The 25,968-nt window shown below is 41.3% G+C and overlaps 1 protein-coding gene across 10 annotated transcripts in view; it reads left to right on the forward strand.

Moving 5' to 3' along the window:
* The window catches only part of PMS1 (PMS1 homolog 1, mismatch repair system component), an 85,764-nt gene extending 61,276 nt beyond the window's left edge, over positions 1–24,488 (forward strand). For 8 of the 10 annotated variants that reach the window (XM_043525608.1, XM_037912043.2, XM_037912044.2 and 5 more), the window contains 4 exons: positions 5,902–6,360; positions 8,398–8,528; positions 16,020–16,180; positions 24,034–24,488. In XM_043525608.1, the coding sequence (XP_043381543.1) occupies positions 5,902–6,360; positions 8,398–8,528; positions 16,020–16,180; positions 24,034–24,198 (916 nt within the window). In that variant the 3' untranslated portion in view covers positions 24,199–24,488. Of the gene's footprint in view, positions 1–5,901; positions 6,361–7,063; positions 7,547–8,397; positions 8,530–16,019; positions 16,181–18,792 lie in introns of those variants that run through there. The other 2 variants (XM_043525610.1, XR_005227270.2) reach the window with 2 other exon arrangements.
* The last annotated feature ends 1,480 nt before the right edge of the window (positions 24,489–25,968 follow it).

Below are 25,968 nucleotides of genomic sequence, written 5' to 3' on the forward strand. Positions count from 1 at the left end.
GGCACATGTTGTGTGTTCTCTCTGTGCCATTGTAGACATCTCAGGATAGTTACTATCACCAACCTTCTTTTGCCAAATACCAAGGCACGTTTTGGGCAACTTTTTTCCAAGGGCTGGTAGATTCACTATGCTGACTTATATCCCATTCAGCTGGGATGTGGTCAGTGGAATTGCACAGATGTATAAGATCGCACAGAACGTCACTGCATTTTTTTTTAACAATTACTTTCCATTACTTTCAATAAAATATGACTATCTTGTCATTCTCATGTGTTTTTAGAGGCAAAATCCTGGCCCCATCTATGCATTTGTTGGGGTCCCCCCACGCTCTTGAGCTATCACAGTTCTGCTGGCTGAGTAAGTCCAGTTTTTCGGATAATCAGGCAGGAGGTGTACAGCACCTGAATTGCATGAAGCCCACTTTTACAGGGACTTACCAAGAGGCTGTCATTCTGGGTGTGTTGTGGGAGGAGTTGATTAGCAGCTGAGGCTCCACCACCATGTAGTTCCCCAATCCTTCTCTCTTCCATCCACTATTTTATTTATTTTTTTCATTGCTCTACACAAAAAGAACTTTTCCCAGACTCTAGGAATTTGAACAGGTTGTTCTGTTCTTTTAAATACAATTTTAAAAAAACCCAAAGCCCCTTAAGTCCAGAAGGTATCCCAACCCCCATAACTATGCATAAAAAACTGCATCGGATAATGAATTCTGAGAAGTATTTCATGCTAGCCAAATCCCCACCAATTCAGAGATCTCGGCACTCCCCAGCATCCAATCAAGACAAAGTAGATTGTCTTGAGCACCAGCCACAGAGAGGCTCTGTGTCTTGTAAGGAAGAATTAAATTAACCATATCTCTAAACAGTCCCTTGCTCATATTTTTCTTTAATCATCCGATTCTCTACCCACTGAAGTTAGTGGAAGTTTTGCCATTGACTTTAGTGGGAGAAGAACTAAGCTCTGAACTGCTGCTAGGAGCAAAAAGAATGAGAGACTGTTTCCTGTGTGGGATGTGATGGTCACTTATGAAGCTTGCCACTGAGAAGCTGCTTTTAAAAGCTAAAACAGTGTTGGGAATATAGGATTTGCCATACTAATTCAAACTCTTCCATTATCTCTAACATCCTGATTCTGGTAGTAGCCAGTATCAGACGCTGAGGAAAGAAAACAGTCATTAATGCACCTAGTCAGATATGTAGTGCAATGTCCTATTCAATGGGAGCGGGGGAAGGACAGTTCCTTCTTGACTCATACGTAATTATTTTGTACTATGAAGCATGCAACTCAATTACACTTATCAACTTGCGTAGTTGTAACTGTCACTTTTGGTCATAAAATCATTGAAACTTATGTCCAGTTTGCCCTTTTTCCACTATAAATGTCACCTCTAATGAAATTTACAGCTGAGTTACCAAATCCCGAATACTGGAATCTCCATATTACCTAAAATGAAGATCTCTAGGTATGTAATTCATATTGACACCAAATTTTTTTTAATCTGATTTTACAAAATTTTCAAACATTTCAAGACCTTAAAAATGTTGCTTGCTTGCATTATATGGCCTTCCCTGCAAACTGAACCTTGATGCATTGGAGAGGCTTGTGTGCACCAATAACCCTCTGAGCTGTGCCAATAGGAGTTTTAACTCCTGGCAGGTTACCTAAGCCAGACACGTTGTTATGGGAACCTCAACTCTATTTTTTTCTTAACTTTTCTGCAATTAAAATCTCAGTTTTAATATTCTACTAGCATTTATTTTTAAACAAAAATTGGATTGCTCTTGGATAGAAAGTGAATATACACTATATATGGAATATCTGTTGAAGTTGATTTCCGTATAATTTAATTAAATTAATAATACCTTTGAACAATAGTCTGTGACACCAGAGGTAACCAGACACCAGAGATAACACTTGTCATCTTCTGCCAGCAAAGCAACATTTAATATAACTCAATCCAAAAGATATATTAGATAGAGAGAAATTCCCAGAATATAAGGAATATCCAGTTAGCATTTATTATAGAAATTTCCCATTTGCAAAAAATTACCTATTATCAAAGATCAGTGCCCTAATGTTTTCTTTATTTTCATCAGACCTATTGTCTGGGGTTTTACAGATTTCCCTCCTTCAGATGGATATAACAGCTAAGTTTTCTGGTTCAGTGCTTAAGTATTGGCTAAGGCAAGCAACAATCCAAGAGATCAAAGATCTAAGAGAAGCTAACAAAGCAGAAAGATCTATAGTTGTCTTCTCAAAGATAGCAATTTTGAAGATTTGTTCAATGTTTAATAAAAAATGTAATTCTCTACTAATTCTGTCTACCAGGTACAGTCTGGATAAATTAGGTCATTGATAGCAGGGGTTCTCAACCTTTTTCTTTTTGAGGCCAACCCAACATGCTATAAAAACTCCATGGCCCACCTGTGCCACAACTGTTTTTCTCGATATAAAAGCCAGGGCCAACGTTAAGGGGTGGCAAGCAGCGCAGATGCCCAGGGCACCACGGGTGTTCAACCCCTGGTATTGGCTCAGGGCTCCGGGCTGTAGTCCTGCACAATGGGGCTTCAGCTTTCTGCCTTAGCCCCTAGTGAGTTTAATGCTGGCCATTCTTGGCAGACCCCCTGAAACCTGCTCGTGGCCCCTTCAGGGGGTCCTGGACCCCTGGTTGGGAACCACTGACCTATAGTTAACAAGGGGACTGTGCATTTAAAAGGGTAGTCTAAGAAAATACAGATTGTCATCCACAGTCCATACACTTTTACAAGCTGCCAATAAAAGTCAAGAGACAAAAGCTATTGTCAGAGAAGAGGTATATTTTCTCAAAAGCAGCCCTAGAATGTGATACTTATCAAATACAGTAGAGTTTGAAATAATTGACTTGCATTATCTGGATGAGCTGACATTGGAAAAGGATGTCCTCTTTATTTTATTTTGGGGTATTTGGGGCTCTTTCGAGTCAAATTTTGCCAAAAGTTGCCCTATTCAAATTATCCTACTTGCTTCCTCTCTATTACAGTCTCAGAATTCCCATCTCATGGATTTCTCACTGCTTTGCTAAATCTTTGCATGTGGGCTTAAAGTACAAGTCAGAAATAGTCCAATGTAGGGTAAGTCACATGGGAGGAAGCCTTATTTTTCGTCCTTGAGCAAAGCTCCTTTTTGAATTCAGAATTCCAGCATCATCTTTAATCAGACTTCCTAAGACACCTCTAACTAGCCAGGAGGCAACTACCTGTATTTCTCCTGGTCCCTCTGGATCACACCTGCCTATGCTGAAAGATTTTTCTTGAAAAGGGAAATGGGTAGCTTTCATTGTTAGTGACCCTGCTGTTTACTTTCTGAATCTAGACTGGATGCTGTCAGATACTTACAAAGCCCTCAGACTCAACACTTGCAGGGCTGGAGTTCCTCCTGAATTAAACTTATAACAACAAGTGTTCCTTAAATGTATGGGTTTTTAAAGTTTTAATATGTCATTGTAAACCCAATAGCCACATAATTAAATGTTCACCTTTGTAACAAACTGGCATTGAAAGCAGAAAGAGTATGGATCAGGTCAAAGTTATAACCCAATATTCAGGATTGAACAGAAAAACTTAAGTGATATCACCCATTAATTTTACAAGTAGCAGATGTTTTTTATCTTAACCTTTACTCCATATTTTCCTTGGACATGATTTGTTGCTCATCCCAAGATGACTGCTTTAGTAAACTAAATATTAGTACCATATGTGAATGTTAGCACATTATAATTAATTACAAATGCTAACCCTTCTGTTGACCTTATTTTCCACCATACGTGCAGATAATTGAATCTGACTGTTCCAGCAAGTATCAGTGAATAAATTAACATAAGACCAGTTAAAATACTTATCTCCAATACTGATATAGGATAATACTGCTTCTTACTGGAAATCAGTTGTATTACTAGACAGAATCCAGGATATTGAATGGGGGTAGGAAAGGAGAATTGAGCAAATTGCTGCTAAGGTCTTTAAATATTAAGATTTGTATCTGGGAGGCAACCAGCCCTACAGGTCTGTAGTGTAAAGTCCCTGCCTTTATATAACCTAAAATAATGTTAAGACTATTATCTTAGTCGTACCCACTAAAAAGCTTATAGCAATTTTAAGTGTCATAGAGCCTGACTGTGCTATACCCATCCCTGTTGTTCAGCATTCACTCCTGCTTACTCCCATGAAGTCAATACGATTACTCACTTAAGTGCTCACCAACAGCAAATGCAAAGGTTGCATAGTTAGATACATGATCTCAATCCCCTTTATACTTAAGCACTGATATAAAAGAGGTCTTCACTTTAAGGGTCTGAGTGTTACCCTGTCTGCACAGCCACAGAGGAACAAAGGAATTGCCATAGCAATGACTAGTAGCCAGTGTAGTTCAGTATCTTGTTTCTTACAGTGGTTAGAACTAGACGCTTTGAGGGAAGGTTTCAGAAATCCCAGAGGACAGTTAAAGAATAGCCTGCTTATAAGAAAGTTTCTTCCTTAACCCCAGTCAGTTAGTGGTTGGCTTAAGCAAAATAACTTATATCCTGTATTATTTTTATCCTATCTAATGTAACTGTGGATCATCTCATTATTCATATAAATGAATCACGGTTTTCTGAATCCTGCTGTGCACTTGGACTCAATGATCTGTTGTGACAATGAATTCCACAGGATAATAATATATACATTGGGTAACAAAAAGTTAATCATTTTTAAATTTTTGCTTTCAATTTCATTTAGTATCCCTTTGCTTTTATATTATAAAAGGGAGTAAATAGGAGATCCTTACTTACCTTCTCTGCATCAGTCATAATTTAGGTGTTTGTTTAGTTTAGAATACCTGGCAATCTGTCTTTTCAAATTCTCCTCAAACTAAAGTCTTTCTAGAGATGGTCTGATCCATAGCATTATTTTATGTTTGTATAGTTTAAACGTGCTTAAAGAATCTCTACAATAAACTATATCAGTGTAATTTTATTTCTTTATAAAGTTATTCAAACTGATCTTCGTAGACTAGGCTCTTCCTGAAATCCTGCTTGAAGAAAGTCTTTTCCTGGAGCTCTTATAATTTAGCCGTGGGGCCGGGCAAGCAGTAATCAGTAGCAGTTTGCTACCAAATGCCTGTGCTGCTCTGATAAGTTGATTGATATGGCTATTACAAGTAGTCCCCCAAAATTATGAATGTACGTATCAGTGTCAGTTTTTTATACCTATTGCAGTCAAAGAATTTAAAACCATTTGAAGTCAAGATGCCAAGAGGCACTACTCTGCAATACAAGTTAAGTGCCTATAAACTGAACATGTACTTCTGAAACAGTATTTCTGGTTATAAATTTAAGGTTAGAGTGAGCCTTTAGGTGTAAAGCAGAAGTATTCCTCCAGGGCAGATTGGAAGAGGCCCTGGAGGTTTTTCGCCTTCCTCTGTAGCATGGGGCACGGGTCACTTGTTGGAGGATTCTCTGCTCCTTGAAGTCTTTAAACCACGATTTGAGGACTTCAATAGCTCAGACATAGGTGAGAGGTTTTTCGCAGGAGTGGTGGGTGAAATTCTGTGGCCTGCGTTGTGCAGGAGGTCAGACTAGATGATCATAATGGTCCCTTCTGACCTAAATATCTATGAATCTATAAGTAACAGCTCAGCTCCTCTGGCTGTCACACTGGGGTAGAGGCAAGGCTCCATCCACTGTTCAGACACTTCTTTCCCACTTGGTCAATGGGGTAGAGTACAGGGATCTGAGTACATGGGTCAGGATGCAGAGAAAGCTAATGTGGCTGTGAAAGGGAGTGGAGGTGCATGACTGCATTAGAATGTGTGTCACAATCTGGCCTTTAGTTTGTTACATTTGTGATTTCTCTCCCATACTCTGCCCCACGCTCTGTTTAGGTATGAAGAAAAAGCCATGAAAGACCTGGAACGATACAACAACCAAACCAAGAAAGCTGTGGAGCAGAGAATACAGAGATCAACAAAAGAGACAGAAAAAAGATACAAGCCCAAACTGAAGACTTCTCTCTCTGACCAGCAGAAACTTGACAAACTTTTTCAGTCTCAAATTGAAAAGAAACACAGCCATAACCAAGCTATGAAAATTGTACAGGTGCCCTTTTCTATGAGTTCTTTCAAACGTCAACTTCAAAGACTTGAGAAGAGAAATTTTGATAAACACGAGTCTTGCCTGATCTGTCACCTGAGTTTTCCTGATGCATGGATAACTGCTTCTGAAAAAAAAATCATGTTGCTAAATCCGTATAGAGTGGAAGAAGCCCTACTTTATAAGAAACTACTGGAGCAACACAAACTTCCTATAGAGAAACTGGACAAGCCAATTGTATTAACTGACAGGTATAGTAGTGTGGACCAAGGGTGTTGTCGTGGGGTTTTGAGGGGTTTTGTTTTGTTTTGTTTTTTTTGTGGTTGGTTTTGTTTTATTAAGTATCATTTAGGAATTATCTACTGTAAACACTGAGGCACAAATTTTTCTTTAAGTGATGGTCCCTCACTCAAGAGCTCCATGCACTTGAGACCAGAAGACTTATTAGCAGTGTCCATTGGTCTGTGCCTGCGTCTCCTTGTGCTCCAAACTGAGGGCATAGGGGGTGGTGCAGATTTCCTGCCTCTTTGGTTCCTTTGTACCATCCATGGTCTGTGACGGAATCCCTCCAGTGTCCACAGCTTTACTAGCATTCCTGCTTCAATTTCAAATATTTCTGTAAAAAGTTTTTGCCTTTATCTAGTTAGTTAGGGTAGTGTTTGTTAGTAGAGGTTTTGGGGGAATTCCTCCATCCCAATATTCCCACTATTTGGAGTACTTGGTATGTCTAAGATCCCTGGCTTCAAGAGCTATGTGGCCTGTCCCCAGGTCTTCCCAGTTAGTGACTTCCATGACACTTGTTTCTATTGCTGGGGAGATCAACGTCCCCTCCAAGTTGCAATATTTGGCATTCCTTTCCCCTCTGAACCTGGCAATCTTGAGAGTTCCAGCTCTGAAGATTCCTGCTGGATTGCTCAATCCCCCAGGCCAACCCTGAGTCATCATTGGTTGTAGATGCTGAGAAGTGCCCCTCTGAATGCAGTACTCCCCTGTTCTGGATCATGAGAGGACAGAGCTAAGGACCTGAGCAGGCACAGTAGATGGGAGGAGAGTAAGAGCAAACACTCTCATAAAAAGGAGAAATCCCCTCCCAAGTCCTCATCTAAGAAGAGGACTTCTTCCCCTGCACCCTACCAATCTGGTCAGACTCTGCATCCTGTTACGGTTGTGTCAGGATCTCAAGAGGAGCACAGGTCTGGCTCGTGGTATAGGGAGCCAAAAGTGCTTTGAAATCGCTGACCCCTGAAGGGGTGGGACCACCTCCAATACCAGTAAGCAAAAGAAGGGAACGATGCTACCCATACCAACAGTACCATCCCTCATCAAAAAGGGGATTTGGTGATACCAGTATTCATCACCTGACCTTAATCAGCACCACTGGCTCTGTCATGAGGTAGATACGGACCATGCAACTCAAAGAACTCCAGCTACTGTAAGGTAAGTAACATTTCTTTTTAAATCTACAGGGAAATGTTACTTTTACACTTTACACCATGTTTTAAAATTAGAAAGAGACCTAGTCCTGCTTGTATTGAAGTTACTAGGAATTTTGTCATTGATTTTAGGGTTGTAAAGTGAGGGCAAGATACTTCTTAAAATAAATTATTTTATTCATCACCCAGAGCTTTGCTAAATATTCCCTATTTCCACAGCTCCTCACCAACTTTTACTGGCTGTGGAGCAGGTGCGGTCTAATGTTAATTTCTAACAGTCTAGATTTTGGGGTTCTATATAGAATGTAAGAGAATTCGTATCCTTATCTGCTTACCTTAACAGTTTCTATGCTTTATAATTTTTTGATTTGATTTAATTGGATCCTTCTTGCCATCTAGTTTTTATAACAGCTTTATTATCTAGCAATTTTAATTTTAAATCATGATGCTTTTTTCTTGGAATAATAGGAATATACTTTTGATTTAGGTAATTTATTGTTAGCAGTATCAGTTACAAAAAATAAAACACAGGTCTTTGGAATATAAAAAGAAAATTGTCAGACTCAAGTCTGTCTTTTTCAAGTTTATTTGACCTGGAGTTTTTATTGTACTTCTGTTTTCCAAAAAATCTAATGTTGCCCTTTTACAAATAAAAATCCATTTATTCCTGGATTTTTTCATATGTACATGTAAATTTAAAAATGTCTAATAGATTATACTACTTGGTTAACAGACTGTAATCCTGGAATTGTCATGCTGGTAGTAAATATATTATTGTTCACTCCGTCTCTCTGTTTATTATAGTTTCTTTTTTATTTTAAGCCTTGTGAAATTGTTTGTTTGTTTGTTTTTCAGTTTGTTCAGCGGATCTCATTATATGGATTCTCTCTACAATATGCCAAAGGATTGCCAAAAATTAAATGGATCAATTTACTTGTCAGATCCAAGGCTTATAGCAAATGGTTTTAGGATAAAACTAATACCAGGTATGATGTAGTTTTGTATTTATTTTGACTCTAAAACTTTTTTCTTTCACATTTGAAATGACTCCATATATGATATATTGCAAATCTATATCTCCTCACCAATCAAACCATCTGTACCCTCAGTTCTTCAGCATTCAAAGGTATTCCTATGTGGCTAAAAGCATCATCTCTGTCACTCAGTGCATTGGGAAATAGAAAATGATGTCTGGTTAGTGAGGCAGTAGAGCAGAGCTTCAAACAAACATTTTGTCAGGAATAAAACCCAGGTCTTCTAATTCTCAGTCCTGTGCTCTGACCACTGCCCCAAGCTGCAACTGATGTTGACAAATCTATCACTTGTGATGTGGGAAGCACTCATTATATGTTTTGCAGAGGACTTTGTTAGACCCACGCTCTGCCTTGGTGACACTGACCCACATCATAACACTTCAGATTTATTTTCATAAAAGTCTTTCCTGTATTGAAGCCACTGTCATAGACTGGAGTCATAATTCATGGATATCCCTGTGCAATGCAGCTGAATAAGGACAGAGTTCTTTTAGTTTTCTTTGAAATGTGAAGCTTTCCTTATTGGCACACTTGCTAAACTAACCAGGCCTTTGGAAGGCAGGAATGGTTCCTCTTCTGTTCTCTGTAGGCCTGATCTATATCCCACTGGCATCAATGACTTCAATGGGAGCTGGATCAGATGTTGTGAAAGCGTCTTTTGCAAGCGGTTCTTTGCCACAGGAAACAAGTGGAAAACCTTTAAATTTTTGCATAAGAAAAAAATAAAGGAAATATCTGTGGTGGGCTATTTGTATCCTCAGCATCTCAGCAGCTGAAGGAAGGCCCCAGAATCCATGCCTTTTTCCTGCCTCACTGTTCTTTGGTCTTCTGGAATGGAAGTCACTGTTCTTTGATCTTCTGGAATGGAAGTCAGTGCTTTGGTGGGTCTTCCTCAAGCCCAACAGCCTTTCCTAGTGCTTACCACTCCCACCGCCAACACCTCCAGAGTTCAGGATGTCTCCTGGTTTGCTGTGCAATGGATTGGCGACGTTCTGGAGGCCCAGCAAGGCAGTTTTAAGATTTGAACACTGGTCTGCCTTTGCTTGAGGATCATCATCATAATTTTTGCTAGCACTTAGTTTGGGGTCAATAGCAGGGCTGTTTTAGAACCCCTGTCAGTCTACTCTCCAATATGTTAGTGGTATGATATAGATTCTTTCTCATTTATTACCTTAATAGCCCAGAAGTAAAGAGTGGGTATACTTTTACACTAGATGATTTACAGCCATCCCGCCATCAGTGGAAATCCAAAGACAGGCTTCGCAGAGGCAAATCAATTGCAGACATTTCCTCTATCATAGTGCCCACGGAGGCTAGTTTCTTGGGGTGCAGTGCCTAGATGGCAATTCACTTGATCCAGGGCAGAGATTCACTGTAAGAGCTGTTGGGAATGCTGTAGCTTCATGTGTTACCACATCATGCATATGCAGAGTGATGACAGATGTATTGTAACATATGGAAACCTTCAAGGACAGGTCCAAAAAAGATGCTGGAGCAAGTCATTAGTGAAAGGCCAAACTGTTCTTTCAGGAGAACGCTATTCTTCCTTCTGGGCCACATATAGCCTGAACAGAGGATGCTGGCAAACTGGTTAAATCAATAGGCAATAAGTCAATAATAACAAGTACATGGAATTTAATCCAGGACATTCTTTAGCAGATCCCAACCCAGTGGCTTCTTCCTGCAGAAGGGGCCAGTTCCTCATTTGCTCCTTTTTCATAGTTGTTTGTGCTTGCTTCCCAGATACAGAGTGCTTATTAGGGGCTCCTTGAAGTTTGCCAGGGTCCATTTCTGTTGCAAGCACTCATTAAAGCTACTTTTCAGATATGCATGCAAGCTTGGTGTCATCTTAATTACGGACACTCTCTAGCTCACCTTTCTCAGGACTCACTTCAGCTGCAAGGTAGTGAGTTGGGATTATTTTATTTATAGACATAGATATTTTTTATTCTGCAGATAAAATTACCTGCAGACCAACCCTAGACTTGTCCATCTTGGAATAGTGAGAACTCTAAACAATCAATTTGTTTCCCCTGAAACTTCCCATTATAAGACCCTGTTTTCAGTTGCTTATAACTTTGCCAAACTTTAGCCATCCAACACTTAATCAGAAAAAATGTGAATGATAATTGGGGATCGTCTAAGAATACTTTACTAGATACCCAGAAAGCCACAATCGAAGAAGGCGGCCCAACTGGTTAAAAAAACAGCCTGGTTTAGAGGGAAAGTGAAGGCAGCTGTAAAAAAAAAATAATAAAACAAATGGAAGAAAGGGGAAGTTGATGATAATTAGTATAAATCAAAAGTTTGTAATGGTAGAAAATTGACAAGGGAACATGAGTTCCTAGTGTGACACTGGGGACAAAATAGATAATGCAATCCTTGGATGCAGAAACGGGGGAATCTCAAGCAGGAACGGAGGTTATTTTATCTCTATATTTGGCACTGGAGCAATTCCTGCTGGACTATGTCCAGTTCTGGTGTCCACAATTCAAAAGAAGAATGTTGATAAACTGGAGAGGGTTCAGAGATGAGCCGTGAGAATGACTAAAAGATTAGAAAACATGCCATATAGTGATAGACTCGAGGAGCTTAATCTATTTAGCTTAACAAAGAGACAGTTAATGGGTGACTTGATTACAGTTTGTAAGTATCTACATAGGGAACAAGTATTTAATAATGGGCTCTTAATCTAGCAGAGAAAGGTATAACACTGTCCAGTGGATGGAAGTTGAAGGTAGACAAATTCAGACTGGAAATAAGGCATACATTTTTAATTATAAAAATAATTAACCATTAGACCAATTTACTAAGGGTTGTGGGAGATTCTCCATCAGTGACTATTTTAAAATCAAGAATGGATATTTTTCTAAAAAGAAATGTTCTCAGAATTATTTTGGGGTAATCCTATGGCCTACATTACCTTTCTGGCTTTGGAATATATGCAAGCTGAAATTTTCCATGCCAGATGTCTGCCTCAGGCTGAATTGTTTTGGAAAATGGTCAGTTAAAATGGTTTAGTTCCAAGAATCAAGCGAGGGAAATATTCATTTTCATTCTTTTTCCTACAGCCAACAGCCTCCTTCACTACACAGCTCTTATTCATCCCCAGAGAAGTTCCAGTCTGTGCACTGAATGAGGCAGGGGTCCTGTGGAAAAAATAGGATGTGCTCATGTAATTAAAGCCTGTGTCAAAATGCATACATAGAAGGAAGCCAAATTAAGGTAGCACAGGCAGCCTCAGTTCTGGCACTTTTCCTAGCTTGTGAGGGTTTGACTTTGCAGCCATAATGTCCTTTTTTAATGTAAGTTGAATGTGTTATTTTACATATTTGGTTTGTTTAGCATGAGATGGTCCTTGTATTTCTTTATTTTAGGGCAGGATGCCATATCAAACTGAGTTAAGTGTCACAATAATAGCATTTGCACAATAGCTGGTGGTCCATCTTTTCTTCGGTCTGAGCCTCAGATAGCAGCGATTGTTCTCTCAGCTTTGAAAGTGTTTGCCTGAGAAAGGTGTGGCTAATTCAGCAACTATGACTGGAGTATATACAGTTATTAAATCAGAAAGCTCTATATTATAAACTGGATATTAGAAGATTGCTGAAAGCATTTACACACTAAGTCCAAATATTTCAGGGAACAAAAATATAGTTCATTTCCTTTATGCAAAATTAAGTCAATTTATCTCTCATTCCTCCCTCTCCCCCACCCCCCACAGATATCCAGTCACATCAGAAAGATATACACATACATTGTAAAAAAAAAAAATTTCCCACCCCTCTGTTCATTCAGGTTGCAAACTAGCTGTCTCATAAGCCTTACTAGCCAGAGTTTACAAGCTGTGATGCAGCTTTCTAGCTCTCATTTTGTTTGTGATCAGAGCTCCCATGGTGAACTCTGTTCCCACTGCCCACTAAATAACTAAGTTTCTTCTTTTTTGAAGCTTGGTATATTTGATGTTGAGTGGAAAAAAGACAACTTTGTAGGTGGGGCAGCTGAAAGGAAGCAGATTTTCATGGCCAGTGAGAGAAAATGCTCCAAAGTTCACCACGAGGGCTTTGTTTGAAAAGGGAAGAGGAACACTGGCAGCAATGAGAAATCCACATTTTTAGCCAGTTGAAAATTAGTCATTTGTTCACTTGGCAATATTTTCCTTGGAAATTGCACATTATTTCACAGAAATCACTTGTGGAAACTAAAGACTGATATTTGAATACTCCAGAATGTCTTTATACTTTGTCAAAAGCTTACATGTACAGTGAGGTTTAAGTGTCCTCTCACTTCCTCAGAGGTTGCCAGATTGTTCTTGCAAAGATTTACAGATGAAAATATTTGAATCAGCATACAGTATTCCACTTTTCAGTCTACAGAATATAACCACACTCAGAGTGGGTGTCCTTTTCTGCCTCTGCTGTATCTGTAGCTCATGGAAGTCATACTTCTCAGCCTTAGCTCGAGCTTTAAGAGGAATACACTGTCTGGTGAACTAGAACCCAAATGTGGATGTAGGGATGTTACAGTTGATAATTTTTCACAGAGAGATTTGAGCACTCGGAGCTTACATTCAAAAGTCAAAATAGTTACTTACTATTGCAAAACTACTTTTACAGCAAAGTTCAACAGGTTGCGTATTGAAACTTATTTATAGGACGTACAGCCATGTTGAAGATAGACACACTAAAATCCACACTTACAAATACATTGAAGGTGAAAACATTTGGAATTACTTGGATAATATACACAAGAAAAATGAGAGTATCAGGTAGCTATGGGATGCCATTGGCATCCCGTTCATATGTGCCACTAAACATCTAGTTTAAGTCTCATGATTAGATAGTATTCAAAGGAACCATTCAGGCAGTTTTAGTTACATGTCTAGCCAGAGTCTGTGGCAAGGGGTTGGGTATCTCTCACCTAGTAGCAAAGATGATATGCTTACATAGGAGGGTGGTATTGTGTTATGAAAGGGGTGTCTCGGGACCACAAGGGCTAAGATGTTAATGAAACTTTTGTTTATTGTTACAATATTAATGAGTGGTCGGGAGTTTTATGTTACTTTATCTTTGGCTTACTCTTATTGTAACTACTACCATTCAAAATCTTTGTAACCTTTCATCAAGGGTACAGAAAGGAAAAACTGCTATAGCATTTGAAATGTAAAGTATTAAATAAGGCTTTCAATTTAACAATATTCCATTGCTCCCTTTTGCCTGAAAACTACTTTATAGGGAACCCCCCCTTTGATGGATTGTGTCCTTTTTCGGGCAAAAGAGAAAGTTAGTTGAAGTGGGCTGGAGCTGTTGTTGTTGAAGTCTGATCCTGTTTACAGTAAGACTAAACAAACACACAAAAGGGAAAAGAAAAGAATAGCAAAGATAGAAAATGCAGCTTCTGTCTTTTGTGCTGACTCTCACTTCCAGCTTCCCTGCTGGAGAAACACGAGGACAGTGCACATTGTCTTGTCAGCCACTATAAGAGCTGGCAAACTTGTACCAGTGTCAGGCTGCCTCTCTGATCAGACGCATAACAATGTTGCAAAAGATGGAATTGTCTTGGCTGTCTAAGCCAGACTCTTTTGAGACAGAAGACAAAAGGAGCCTAGGGAAGAAAAAATAAGTCTCACATTCAAAGTGATGGTCTGGATTTAGCCGAAGCCAGTGAAGGTGGGAATGTCATTGGTTCTCTCTCTCTGGCTCAATTGGGCACGACATCTCTCAGGATCAGGATGATGAAGGTCCAAGGATCCTTGGGTCTCAGGAGACTGTGGAGGTGCCAGTGATGATAGTTAAGCTTGTTCCTGTCAGCATGCACAAATTTCTCACTACCATTTAGTGACCATCAGGTAAATAATATGCAAAAAAGGGATGGCAACCTCATTTGATTAATATTAACCCATTAAAAGACATTTCTGTGATTTCAGCTGTAAACATTTCCTCCCACGTATAGAATCTTTCAATTTGTTGTTATTATTAACTTGTGACTTTATCAGGAGCCTTAAAGACCCCTCTTCACTGTTCTTTTAACTTAAGCTGCACTACTGTGGTGCTTCAGTGTAGACACTACAGTGATGGGAGGGGGTCTCCCCTTGTTATATTTAATCCACCTCCCCAATAGGCGGTAGCTAGGTGTAACAGGGTATAGTAGGGCCCCCCTTGGTCCTGCCTCTGCTCTGCTCCAAAAAACACAAAAAGACCTGGCTCAGCATTCACCAGTGCAGTTTATTTCCAGAGTGCAATCCCACCACCTTCTCACCATCTACAGCTTGGGGGTTTGAGCCTTAAGGACTTCTCAATCTCTGTAGCCAGGAAGGAAGAGCTACCCCTCTCCTTCCATTCTCTGGCTTCCCCCTTTGGCTTTTATGCAACCTCAGGCTAATTAGGCTGGCAGCTGTTTCCCCTTTGCCAATCAGGTGCAGGTTTCTCTAGGCAGTTCCAATCTAACTCCCTTAATTGGAGCTGGCATGACAGAGGTCTGGCACAGGGGAATGGACTGAGATTGTCATGAACACTATTCCTTTGTGGGTCTGAGACAGATACTAGCAAGAGTAAGGTTTATGCCATTTATAGGGGATTTGTTGAGTGGGAAATTAGGTGAGCAGAGGCTGAGCCTAAAGAAAAGAGAAGTTTATGTTGGGATGGAAGGAGGGTGCTTGGGTGGGGTTAATTTAATAGTACGGTGGGTGTCTGGATTTGTTTAAAGGTTTGGATTCCCATGGTGTAGGGAGTTGAGTTTTTTTTGCTGGGGAGTAGGTGGTTACATTAATAAGATGGTCTTTGCATCATGCCCTGGAGATCCCTATTCAGGTGTTCAGTTGAAGTGGTGGCAACCCCTTGATGGATGTGGAGGGCCCTGTGGAATGGTTCAGTTGTGAGGACTTGGGTTCTTCAATCTCTGTGGTAGTGGAATTCAATGGAAAGACTGCTTTTGATTTCAACGGGAATTGCATCTGTCCCAAATAATTGAGTTTGAGTTGGACAGATGTTTAAACCATTTGCATAGGAACTAGCATCAACACACTGTTCATAAAAACAAATTGTAGAAGCTGAAATCATTACATAGTCACCTTTAATTTCATTTGTTTTAATAAAAGCTATGGGATTACAATGCCTGCCCAAAGAGGAAATACTGTAAAGTGGTGTAAGCATTTAAACAGTTCTAACTGGGATTTGAACTAAAGTAAACTGTGGCACATGTGGTGTGAAAAGGCACTCATGACACATGATTAATATGAAACCCAGGAGGAGGTCATGCTGTTCATTCCAATGAAGGCAAAATTAATTGTCTTAACTGTATTGAATTCTAATGACTAGTTTACTAAGTGTTTTTACATCAGTTTTATTTTCATTGGGCTTATTCTGGGATATAAATCAAAACAGTGTGTAACATAGATGTTGTTTATTGATATCAGGAATACTAATTATTTTCTTTTCTTATTGCCAGGATATTCAGCTACAGAAAACCAGCTGGAAATAGAAGGAATGGCTAATTGTCTGCCATACTATGGTATATCAGATTTAAAAGAAATTCTGAATGCTGTGATAAACAAAAATGCAAAGGAAGTATATGAGTGTAGACCTCTCAAAGTGATAAACTACTTGGAGGTAAGAAATAGCTGGTTTGCTTTCAGGTATTGGTCATCTTATTTTTAAATAAACAGTTGAAGCCATTTGAAAGTCTCTCTAGCTTTCAGCATTGATTAAATGCAGTTCTATTCTGATGAGAGACTCATGATGATGAACAAGAAACAATAAAATCCAATATACTGTCTCTCAGTTGAATTGGCTGGGCATTGCTAAAAGGAGTAAGAACATGTTTGTCACTTCAGTCATCAGATATGACTCTGAATACGCTCAGGAAGCATATTTCAGTAAGAAGGTACTCTTTTTATGTTGGCAGTTTTCAAAGAAGAAATGCAGTTTGAATAAATGAACTGTGACCTGATAAGACAGTATATAAAAACACTATAAAGAGGCAGTTTTCCAGGCTACAGTGCAGTCCCATCATAAAATTGTTTACAGTTTCCAGAAAGTGGTTGGTTCTTTTTTATGTATCACAGCCACAAATTCTTAACTCCTGTCAAGCTGTCTGGAGTGGCTCGAACATGGATGCCAACCTCAGGGCAGATTGTTACAAACCAGAGCACAAACCCCAAATTGGTTGTGTGTTCCATAATTAGCCTTTGCCAACCAAGTATCAAGTGTGGATTCCTGAAGCACTATAACAGCCTTAATATGGAGTCACAGACAGTCCCCTTGGGCACCTAGGCAATAGATAGGTAGTGCCTTACACCAAAAATCACAATAAGCAGGTTACTCTTAGTCCCAAATGACCAGTCACATACCCCAGGTCAATTGTACCTTAGATCTCTCACCAAAGACAACACTTGTAGCCAATCCTGTAATAAAATAACTAATGGTTTATTAACTAGGAAAAAGAAATTAGAGCTATTTACAAGGTTAAAGCAGGTGAACATACACACACAAATGAGTTACTTTTTGAAACCTAAGACTGTAATAGAAGCTGCTGTAATGCACAAGCTCTATATGTCCTTTAGGGCTAACCCAAGCTAAGCAGCTTGGGGATCCCTTGCTTATACTTAGAAATATTGCCCTCTCCAAATGCCAAGCAGCATAGTGATACAGATTCTTCGGGTAAGCAATTTTTATTCCTTTCCCCCCCCAAAGTTCAAACTGTGGTGGAAGGCAAGTTTGTGCATGTCCCCTCTTCATGGGTGGGTGTATGTGGGAGCAATCAACAAAGTCTTTTATCTGCTGATGTTCCACAATGGTTTGTCTGGTGTCTATGGGCCTTCTTTTATTGGGCAGGAGATGACACTACTTATGGTAAACTAATTTTTCACACTTGATAATGCTTGTCTCCTGAATGTGGGGGTTTCCAATTTCATAGCATGCACTTTTATAGTTACAAAGCAAACACTTAAATATTACCTTATAACACAGGATACAGATATTATAATGAAATTAATGTATGCAGCAACTCACAAGAATTTCATAAAGTCCAACAATAAACACTTCTCTATAAATCTAATTCCTATTTTAACAATAGTAACACACAGGTGAGCCAGACTGATTTCCAGCTATGCATTTATCATTGTTCAGTGAGGCCTAGGGGCCTCGGCATGAGCTGGCACCGGGACTGCCAGTGTCACAGCTCTACCATAACTAATCTGGTAATTACGAAATGATTTAAGGGATCAATTTAGGGAAAGTAGACCTACATCTAAAGTTCAAATAAACCACAGTGAGATGCACACAGTTTCCAAACAATCTGAAAGTGCACGGCTTTCATACAAAAATAAATAAAATTTCTACAATTCATGGAAAGAGAAAGTTGAGAGAGTAGAGATACAATAGAGGTAGATAAAATAATAATTAAGAAAAAGAACTTTATTTCTAGCCACAAAATTGAATTTTATACAAGTTTAAGTGGCATAAATTCAGGGATAATAGTCTTATTTTTTAAAATTTTGTTTTGTTAGCTTCAGGGCAAAGGAAAGAAGGTTTCTTCCCCTCAGACTGTGGCGTACTCATGCCACACCGCTTCTTAACCCACTTTTCCTCTGTATGCTTTTCCATGGTTGCTCACCCTTGTGTCTTCCTATGGACAGCAGACCTGCCAGTGGACCCTTTCCACCTCCAGATAAACAAGGCAGGATTTGTCCCACAGTATTTAATCATTAGCTGTACACACACACACACACACACACACTCTCTCCCTCTCCCTCTCTCTCCCTCTCCCTCTCCCTCTCCCTCTTCCCCCCCCCCCCCCCCCAAGTTGAGAAAGCATCTCTATTCAAGAAAGCACTTTAGCATGCACTTAAATAGGGGTGGACTTAAGTATATACTTCAAGTGTTTTCCTGTATAGGGGCCTAAGACAGCAAATCTTCAATCAACACATTATGGAGAGGCAAGAAAAGTGACATAACACTGAGGGGAACAGTATATTGTTATATATTTCAAATTATCTAATATTCTATATATTGTTTGTATATGAAATTGTTCATGCTGAAAGTTGTCCATCCAAAGGGCAGTAACTACCTATTTGTGTATTAAACATATTGATAAGAGCCATGATTGAGGGGGATAGGAAGTAAGTGCATGCACAAGCACTGACGTTAAAAGGTCACTTTCCTTTGAATGACTAGCCTAATGGCTGTGGTTTTGTACTTGGATAAGCCATTTCCCATTTCAGTTCAGGGTTTTGGAGAACTGACAGGAACGGATGGGGAAGTGGACAAGCCTGCCTTCCATTATTCCTTGTCATCTTTCAAATCTGCCAAATGGCCCACAAGCTATCAAGCAACCAGCCTACTTTCTTCATCAAGTGGTGTCCCTGTGGGTGCTCCACTTCAGGTGTCGGTGCATCCTGGTACCGTTGATTGGAGATCTTCAGTAGCAGTGCCCAGTCAGAATGTGCATGTGCAGTTGGTGTCTCACAGCTTCGTTGGAATGTTTTTGGCGCACGCGCATTCCAACCCCCTCAGTTCATTCTCTGCCGTCCTTGGCTGAAGATGGAACTTGGGGCAGTGCTGAACCTCTTCCTCTATTTTGAGAGAAAATTAGTTTTAGTTAGATAAAACCTCCCCAGTTACTACTCTACCTTTAGACAGTTGCATAGAGCTCATTAAAAAACAAAACAAAACCAAGTTTTTCTTAACCCCTCTTCCCCCTTTGGGAGTGACACACTATCTGGTGCCACCATGGGGCCACCGGCACCAGCCAAGACCAAAGACAAACTGCTTAAACCAACAGCTTCTGACTCTAAATCCTTGGTGCCGCACACTCCAGCACAGACGCAATTTCTAATGCATCAAGACATCTCAGTGGATTCTCCTCTACTCAGTACCGAGGGCTCACCCTTGATCCAGCCACCCTCTCCTACTGAACGCTCCGTCTTCACAGACAGTGATGGCAATGACCACGGAGACGCAGTTTTTCTCCACCCAACTTTCCTCCACCACAACAAAGACCACCTCACAGGAACGTGCATCACAACAACCAACCCCACTTCCCATGGTTTGCTCCACCAAGGATGGGACCTCAACTACCATGCCCCATGCAATGGGCACTTTGGACCCATGGGCACCCTATAAGGCCCACTATTCCTGCACCTCCTCACCCCATAGAGCGCAGATCCGTTCTCCATCTAGATCCCCAATGCCATCCCTGTGAAGAGCCCGGACCTGACATGGAGTTGCCCAAACACAGCTCCTCTTCTTTGCCTAATGAAGCCATCATGCCACCCCCACCAACTATGGCAGATGACTTCAAGCAATTTCAGGAATTATTGAAGAGGGTTGCAATCAGCCAGGACATTCCAGTGGAGGAGGTACAGGAGAATCAACATAAGCTCTTGAAGATTCTCAAAGATTGCACTCCCCATAAACGATGCCAAAGTAGAACCGGTTGACACTATCTGGCAGACACCAGCCTCCGTCCCGCCAACATGTAAAAAGGCTGACCGGAAATATTATGTCCCAGCTAAGGGCGTGGACTTTTTATTCTCACACCCACAGCCCAACTCCCTTGTGTTTGAAGCGGCTAACCATAGGGCTAAACAACCTCATTACCGGTCCACACCCCAAGAAAAAGACTTCAAACACTTTGACCTCTTAGGTCGCAAGGTTTACACATCCTCTACTCTCCAATTTAGAATTGCCAACTACACTGCTCTTCTCGCTAGCTATGACTTTGATCATTACAACCAACTTTTTGAATTCACCTCTCACATCCCAGAGAACTGAAGAGCGGATTTTAAATCGGTCCTGGTAGAGGGACAGCTAGTATCTGGAACGGCGCTTCAGGCATCTCTGGACATGGCTGATATGGCAGCTCGCACCACAGCTACTGTGGTGGTGATGCATAGAGCCTCTTGTCTCTCCTCATCTGACAAGAGCTACCCTAAAGAGCTACAGACCAAAGTGGAGGATTTACCCTTCGACAAAGAAACTTTTTTCCTGAAAAACGGATGAAGTCCTTCACATGATGAAAGATTCCAGAGCCACCCTCCGAACACTAGGGATCTACACCCCTCCTTCCAAGAGAAAGAGATACCAGCCTTACCAGAGCAATACAGCTGCCCACAGTCCAAGTAATATGACACTGGGAGGTCCCTCGGCAGGCCTAACAGAGGTCGAACAACCCAGTCAAAACAACCTATGTCCCACCAGTCGAGCAACAAACCGCAATTTTGAAGTCTTGGTTGAGGGTCTGAGCAACCAGTCCTTACCACCAGCGCCTACTTGCCCTTTTGGCCATTGCCTCCAACGCTTCTGCCGCACTTGGCGAAACATCACACAGGATTGCTGGGTCCTGGAAATAGTGCAGTCAAGCTATTCCATCCCCTTTATTTCGTGCCCCCCTACCCTTTCCGTCCCTCTTCAGGGACCCCTCTCATGAATACCTACTTCAGGAAGAACTCAGCTACTCCTCTTAGGTGCAGTGGAACAAGTTCCAACACAACACACAGGGAAGGGGTTTTACTCCCACCATTTCTTGACCCAGAATTAAAGCAGAAGATGGTCACCCATTCTAGACCTGCGATGACACAACAAATTCGTCCGCTCCCAGTCACGTTGGGAACGATAATACCAGTGCTGGAACAAGGGGACTGGTTCTCAGCTCCCGACTTCAAGATGCATACTTCCATATCTCAATACACCCAACACACAGACGATTCCTACGGTTCATAGTGGGACACGACCACTTCCAATACAGAGTGCTCCCATTTGGTCTCTCCACCACACCGCGGGTGTTTTCCAAGACACTCACAGTGGTAGCAGCCCACCTGCGCAAACAAGAGATCATATTTTTCCCATACCTGGACGACTGCCTCATCAAGGGCCGATCATACGAAGAAACGCAAATGGCCACACTGTCGACCATCGCTCTTTTCCAAAGGCTCGGACTGCAAATAAACTGTGATGCCTACACAGCAAATAGAATTCATTGGGGCTTACCTGGACTCAACCCTCGCCAGAGCCTTCCTCCCGCAGGCCAAGTTCCTCACTATCAGACACCTTATACACACGGTGTCCATCTGTCCAGGGGTCGAAGCCAGAACGTGTCTGCAATTTCTGGGCTATATGACAGCTGCCATGTTCGTGGTGAAACATGCCAGGCTACACATGAGGTGCTTACAGTTTCTTTAAGCACAAGATCACGATGCAGCCCCACCCTAAATTTCTGCCAAAGGTGGTGTCCTCTTTCCACCTTAACCAGACAATACACCTCCCCACGTTGTACCCCAAACCCCACAGAAAGCGGCACTTCATACCCTTGATGTAGAAAGGCGATTGCCTTCTACTTGGACAGAACAAAATCATTTCATAAAGCGCCTAGACTCTTCATATCTACTGCAGAATGCTCCAAAGGAGCTGCTATTTCGAAACAGCAGCTCTTCAAGTGGATCTCTGACTGTATTAGGTCCTGCTACCAGATCCACGACATTGAACATCCTGACGGCATCAGAACTCATTCCACTCGAGCTATGTCAACATCGGTAGCGTTCTTACACAACGTACCCATTATTTACATATGCAAAGCTGCTGCATGGTCATCAGACCATACGTTTGCCAAACACTACGGCAGCATACAAGTTGCCAGAGCAGTCACTGTCATAGGTCATACAGTACTGGCTGCCACTGCCAAACCCACAACTCCAAAGTCCCCCCCAACCATAGTAGGTACTGCTGTACATTCACCTGAAGTGGATCACCCACACGGACACCACTTGAAGAAGAAAAGAAGGTTACTCACCCTGTGCAGTAACTGAGGTTCTTCGAGATGTGTGTCCCTGGGCGTGCTCCACTACCCACCGCCCCTCCCCTCTTCTTTGGAGTTAGACTTAAAGGACTCCATGGTGGAGAAGGAACTGAGGGAGTCGGAATGCGCACGCGCCAAGAAGACTCCAATGCCTCCACGAGACACCAACTGCGCACGCTCGTCCTAACTGGGCACTGCTACAGAAGATCTCCCATCAACGGCGCCAGGACGCACCAACACCTGAAGTGGAGCACCCACAGGGACACCACTTGAAGAACCTCAGTTACTGCACAGGGTAAGTAACCTTCTTTTCTTACGCTGGATTTGGGCCTGTATGGCTAGTTTTTTAAGACAAGATGAATCCGTTCATCAAGAGATTATCTATCTGAAACGGAGGAGAGCAGATAAGGGCATTTGTTGGACCTGTGAACATTTCTGTAACAAGGAAAGATATTGCACAGCAATAACAGCAGTAGGCACGTAGAGAGACTAAACGGGAGACATAAGGCCTGCAATAATTTTAAAAAATCAATTAAAAAAAATTGATGTGGGCTTGAGGCCAGCTTGGTGGCCTAATGGCAGTACACTGCCAAATAGGCAGTTCAAGCTTTGTCTTTGAACTCTACATTTGAGCAGGATGCTCTTTGCCTTTCTCTCCAGCTTGGTGGCCTAATAGCAGTACACTGCCAAGTAGGCAGTTCAAGCTTTGTCTTTGAACTGTACATTTGAGCTGGACGCTCTTTGCCTTTCTCTCCAGTGATCCTCGTTTGGCAGCTCCAAGGGGCAGTATTGACTACTAGTTCCAGAAGGAGTTACATTCAGACCTCCTGGCTGGAGGGAAATCCACAATGATGCAGGACCTTTCAGGCTGGGAGAAAAAGGGACAGCATCCCTGGACTGTGGGAGGGAATGAAGTAGCTCAAGCTTAAAAATTCCTGAACTCATGTTCAGTTTTGTACATTGTGAAGGAAGGCAGCAGGCAAGTGGTGAGGAATACTGGCTAAGTAATATGATTAAAATACCAACTCAGCAATGCCACTTTAAAGAGACCTTAAGGTTTTGTATTTTGTCAGCTTTCAATGAAATCAATAAATTAAGGGAACTAAAAAGATCAAAAGGTGCTCAGCATCTTGCAAGACTGGACCCTAAAAGAGAGTACAAACATGACCAACAGATTGGCAATACAAGTTAATTTCCAAAAAGAAAAGGAGTACTTGTGGCACCTTAGAGACTAACAAATTTATCTGAGCATAAGCTTTTGTGAACTACAGCTCACTTCATCGGCAACCGATGAAGTGAGCTGTAGCTCACAAAAGCTTATGCTCAAATAAATTTGTTAGTCTCTACAGTGCCACAAGTACTCCTTTTCTTTTTGAGGATACAGACTAACACGGCTGCTACTCTGAAACAAGTTAATTTGATGCTATTCTTTCTCATTGTGATTTGACCTGATACCTTGCTTAGTACCTTGAAATGTCTTGTAAGACTTTTGCTTAGAGTTGTAGTTTGGATGCTGGGTTTGAATATACTGGTAATAAGAAATAGAATTTACCACTAGGAAAGAGAAAAATGGAATATATTACTACTGCCTGTTGAGTTTATTGAAGCCACATGTTAATCTGATACAAGGTAGCACTATAAAATTTATGGGGGGGTTTCCTCTCCACAGGGAGAAGCAGTGCGTATGTCTCGGCAGCTACCCTTGTATATGTCAAAAGAGGATGTAGAGGACACAATTTACAGGATGAAGCAACAGCTTGGAAATGAAAATAAAGGCTGTGTTCATGGTCGTCCATTTTTTCATCACTTAACAGATATTCCAGAATTTAAGTAACAAGCACAAATCCAAGGAAGTTATTCAGTAAAGTAGAACATTTTGTTTGGGGATTGTATTTCTTCTCCTTAATTTTGACCTGTACTCTGTATTGTCAGCCTGTTTTCTACAAAGTTTTTATACAGCAACTTTTCACTGTCTTAAGTTCAATGTCTTTTTGTTTTTTAAAGTTCAGCTACTGTTTGTAAACTGAAAATAAACTGTGAATAATGTACAGAAACTTATTTGCAACAACTCATTGCTATTTTTTTCCCATTAAGAATTTAGTTAATAAATGTTTGCAACTGTTATGGTGTTTTTTCAGTGCATGTTACATAGTTTTGCCTGTAGAACGTGTGCCTAACCTCTAGACCCCTTTAGCCTTACTTACTTAAGCGTATACCTCTTACTGAGGGTTAATTTACACTGCTTTATATATTCCTCTGAATCTGATCTAAGTAATAGACATTCTGATTATCTTTCCCAGATCTGAAGTAGAGTTCTGTGAAGCTCAAAAGCTTGTATCTTTTATCAATAGAAGCTGGCCTAATAAACGATATTACCTCATCCACCTTGAGTCTCTAAACCAGGAGTGGGCAAACTTTTTGGCCCGAGGGTCACATCTGGGTGGGGAAATTACATGCAGGGCCATGAATGTAGGGCTGGGGCAGAGGGTTGGGGTGCAGGAGGGGGTGCAGTATACAGGAAGGGGCTCAGGGCAAGGGGTGTAGGAGGAGGCTCAGGGAAGGGGATTAGAGTGCAGGAGGGGGTGTGGAGTGTGGGAGGGGGCTCGGGGCAGGCTCCGGCCTGGCGCTGCTTACCTTGAGGTTCCCGTTCCCAGCCAATGGGATCTGTGGGGGGTGGTGCCTGCAGATGAGGACAGCGCATGGAGCTCTCTGCCCCACCCCCAGGGGCTGCAGGGATGTGGTTCTGGCTGCATCCGGGAGCAGCGTGGGGCCAGGGTAGGCAGGGAGCCTGCCTTAGCCCCGCTGCACCACGGGGCTGGCAATCCCGTGGGCCAGATCCAAAGTCCTGACAGGCTGGATCTGGCCCACAGTTTGTCCACCCCTGCTCTAAACAATAAAGAAATATAAAAGAAACACAATGGGCCAGCTTCAGACCTGCTCTCCACTGACTTCAGTGGAGTTGCATGAATTTGTCTGATTAAGATGAGAGAGAAAAATTTACTGTAAATTTCTCTTAACTTATTTATCGTTACACGTGATTCCCACCGACGGCCAGATTTTCAAACAGAGGCTAAAACTATACATATATATTTGCATTGTGACTCCACAATGCAAACACACCTATACGTGCAAATTTGGCTCCAAATTTTCTTCTTCGAATTTCTCTGTACTGCTCGGGATCCAAGTTGCACTGTACTTGGAGTGTGGGCCTTCATATTTCCTTTGGGTAGTGAACCATACTACTTCAGCATCTTATGCTGACAGTTCATGCCATATGTGTACAGTTTTCAACCTAAACATATAACACTGGACTTCAGTATGTGCAAATGACAACCACCAAAGTAATAAATGCCTCACAAAGACAGAGAATCTCAGCAGGAGGTGGGATTAAATATTTCCCTTGTATAAGGTTTCACATACCCTCAGTTTCCTGTTTCAGCATTGCTGCTGTCAATAATTTAAAGCCAAGATTCCCAGTCTTTGCCCATCTGAAGTCTTTGACATCAATTTGGCAGGAGCTTGCGCATGGTTCTAAATTAGCATAGAATAGAGCAGATCTCAGCCTGGCCCATATTAACTACGAAAGTGTGGCCTATGTCTTTGA

The sequence above is a fragment of the Chelonia mydas genome, chromosome 11, assembly GCF_015237465.2.
Source record: "Chelonia mydas isolate rCheMyd1 chromosome 11, rCheMyd1.pri.v2, whole genome shotgun sequence".
Taxonomy (NCBI): Eukaryota; Metazoa; Chordata; order Testudines; family Cheloniidae; genus Chelonia; species Chelonia mydas.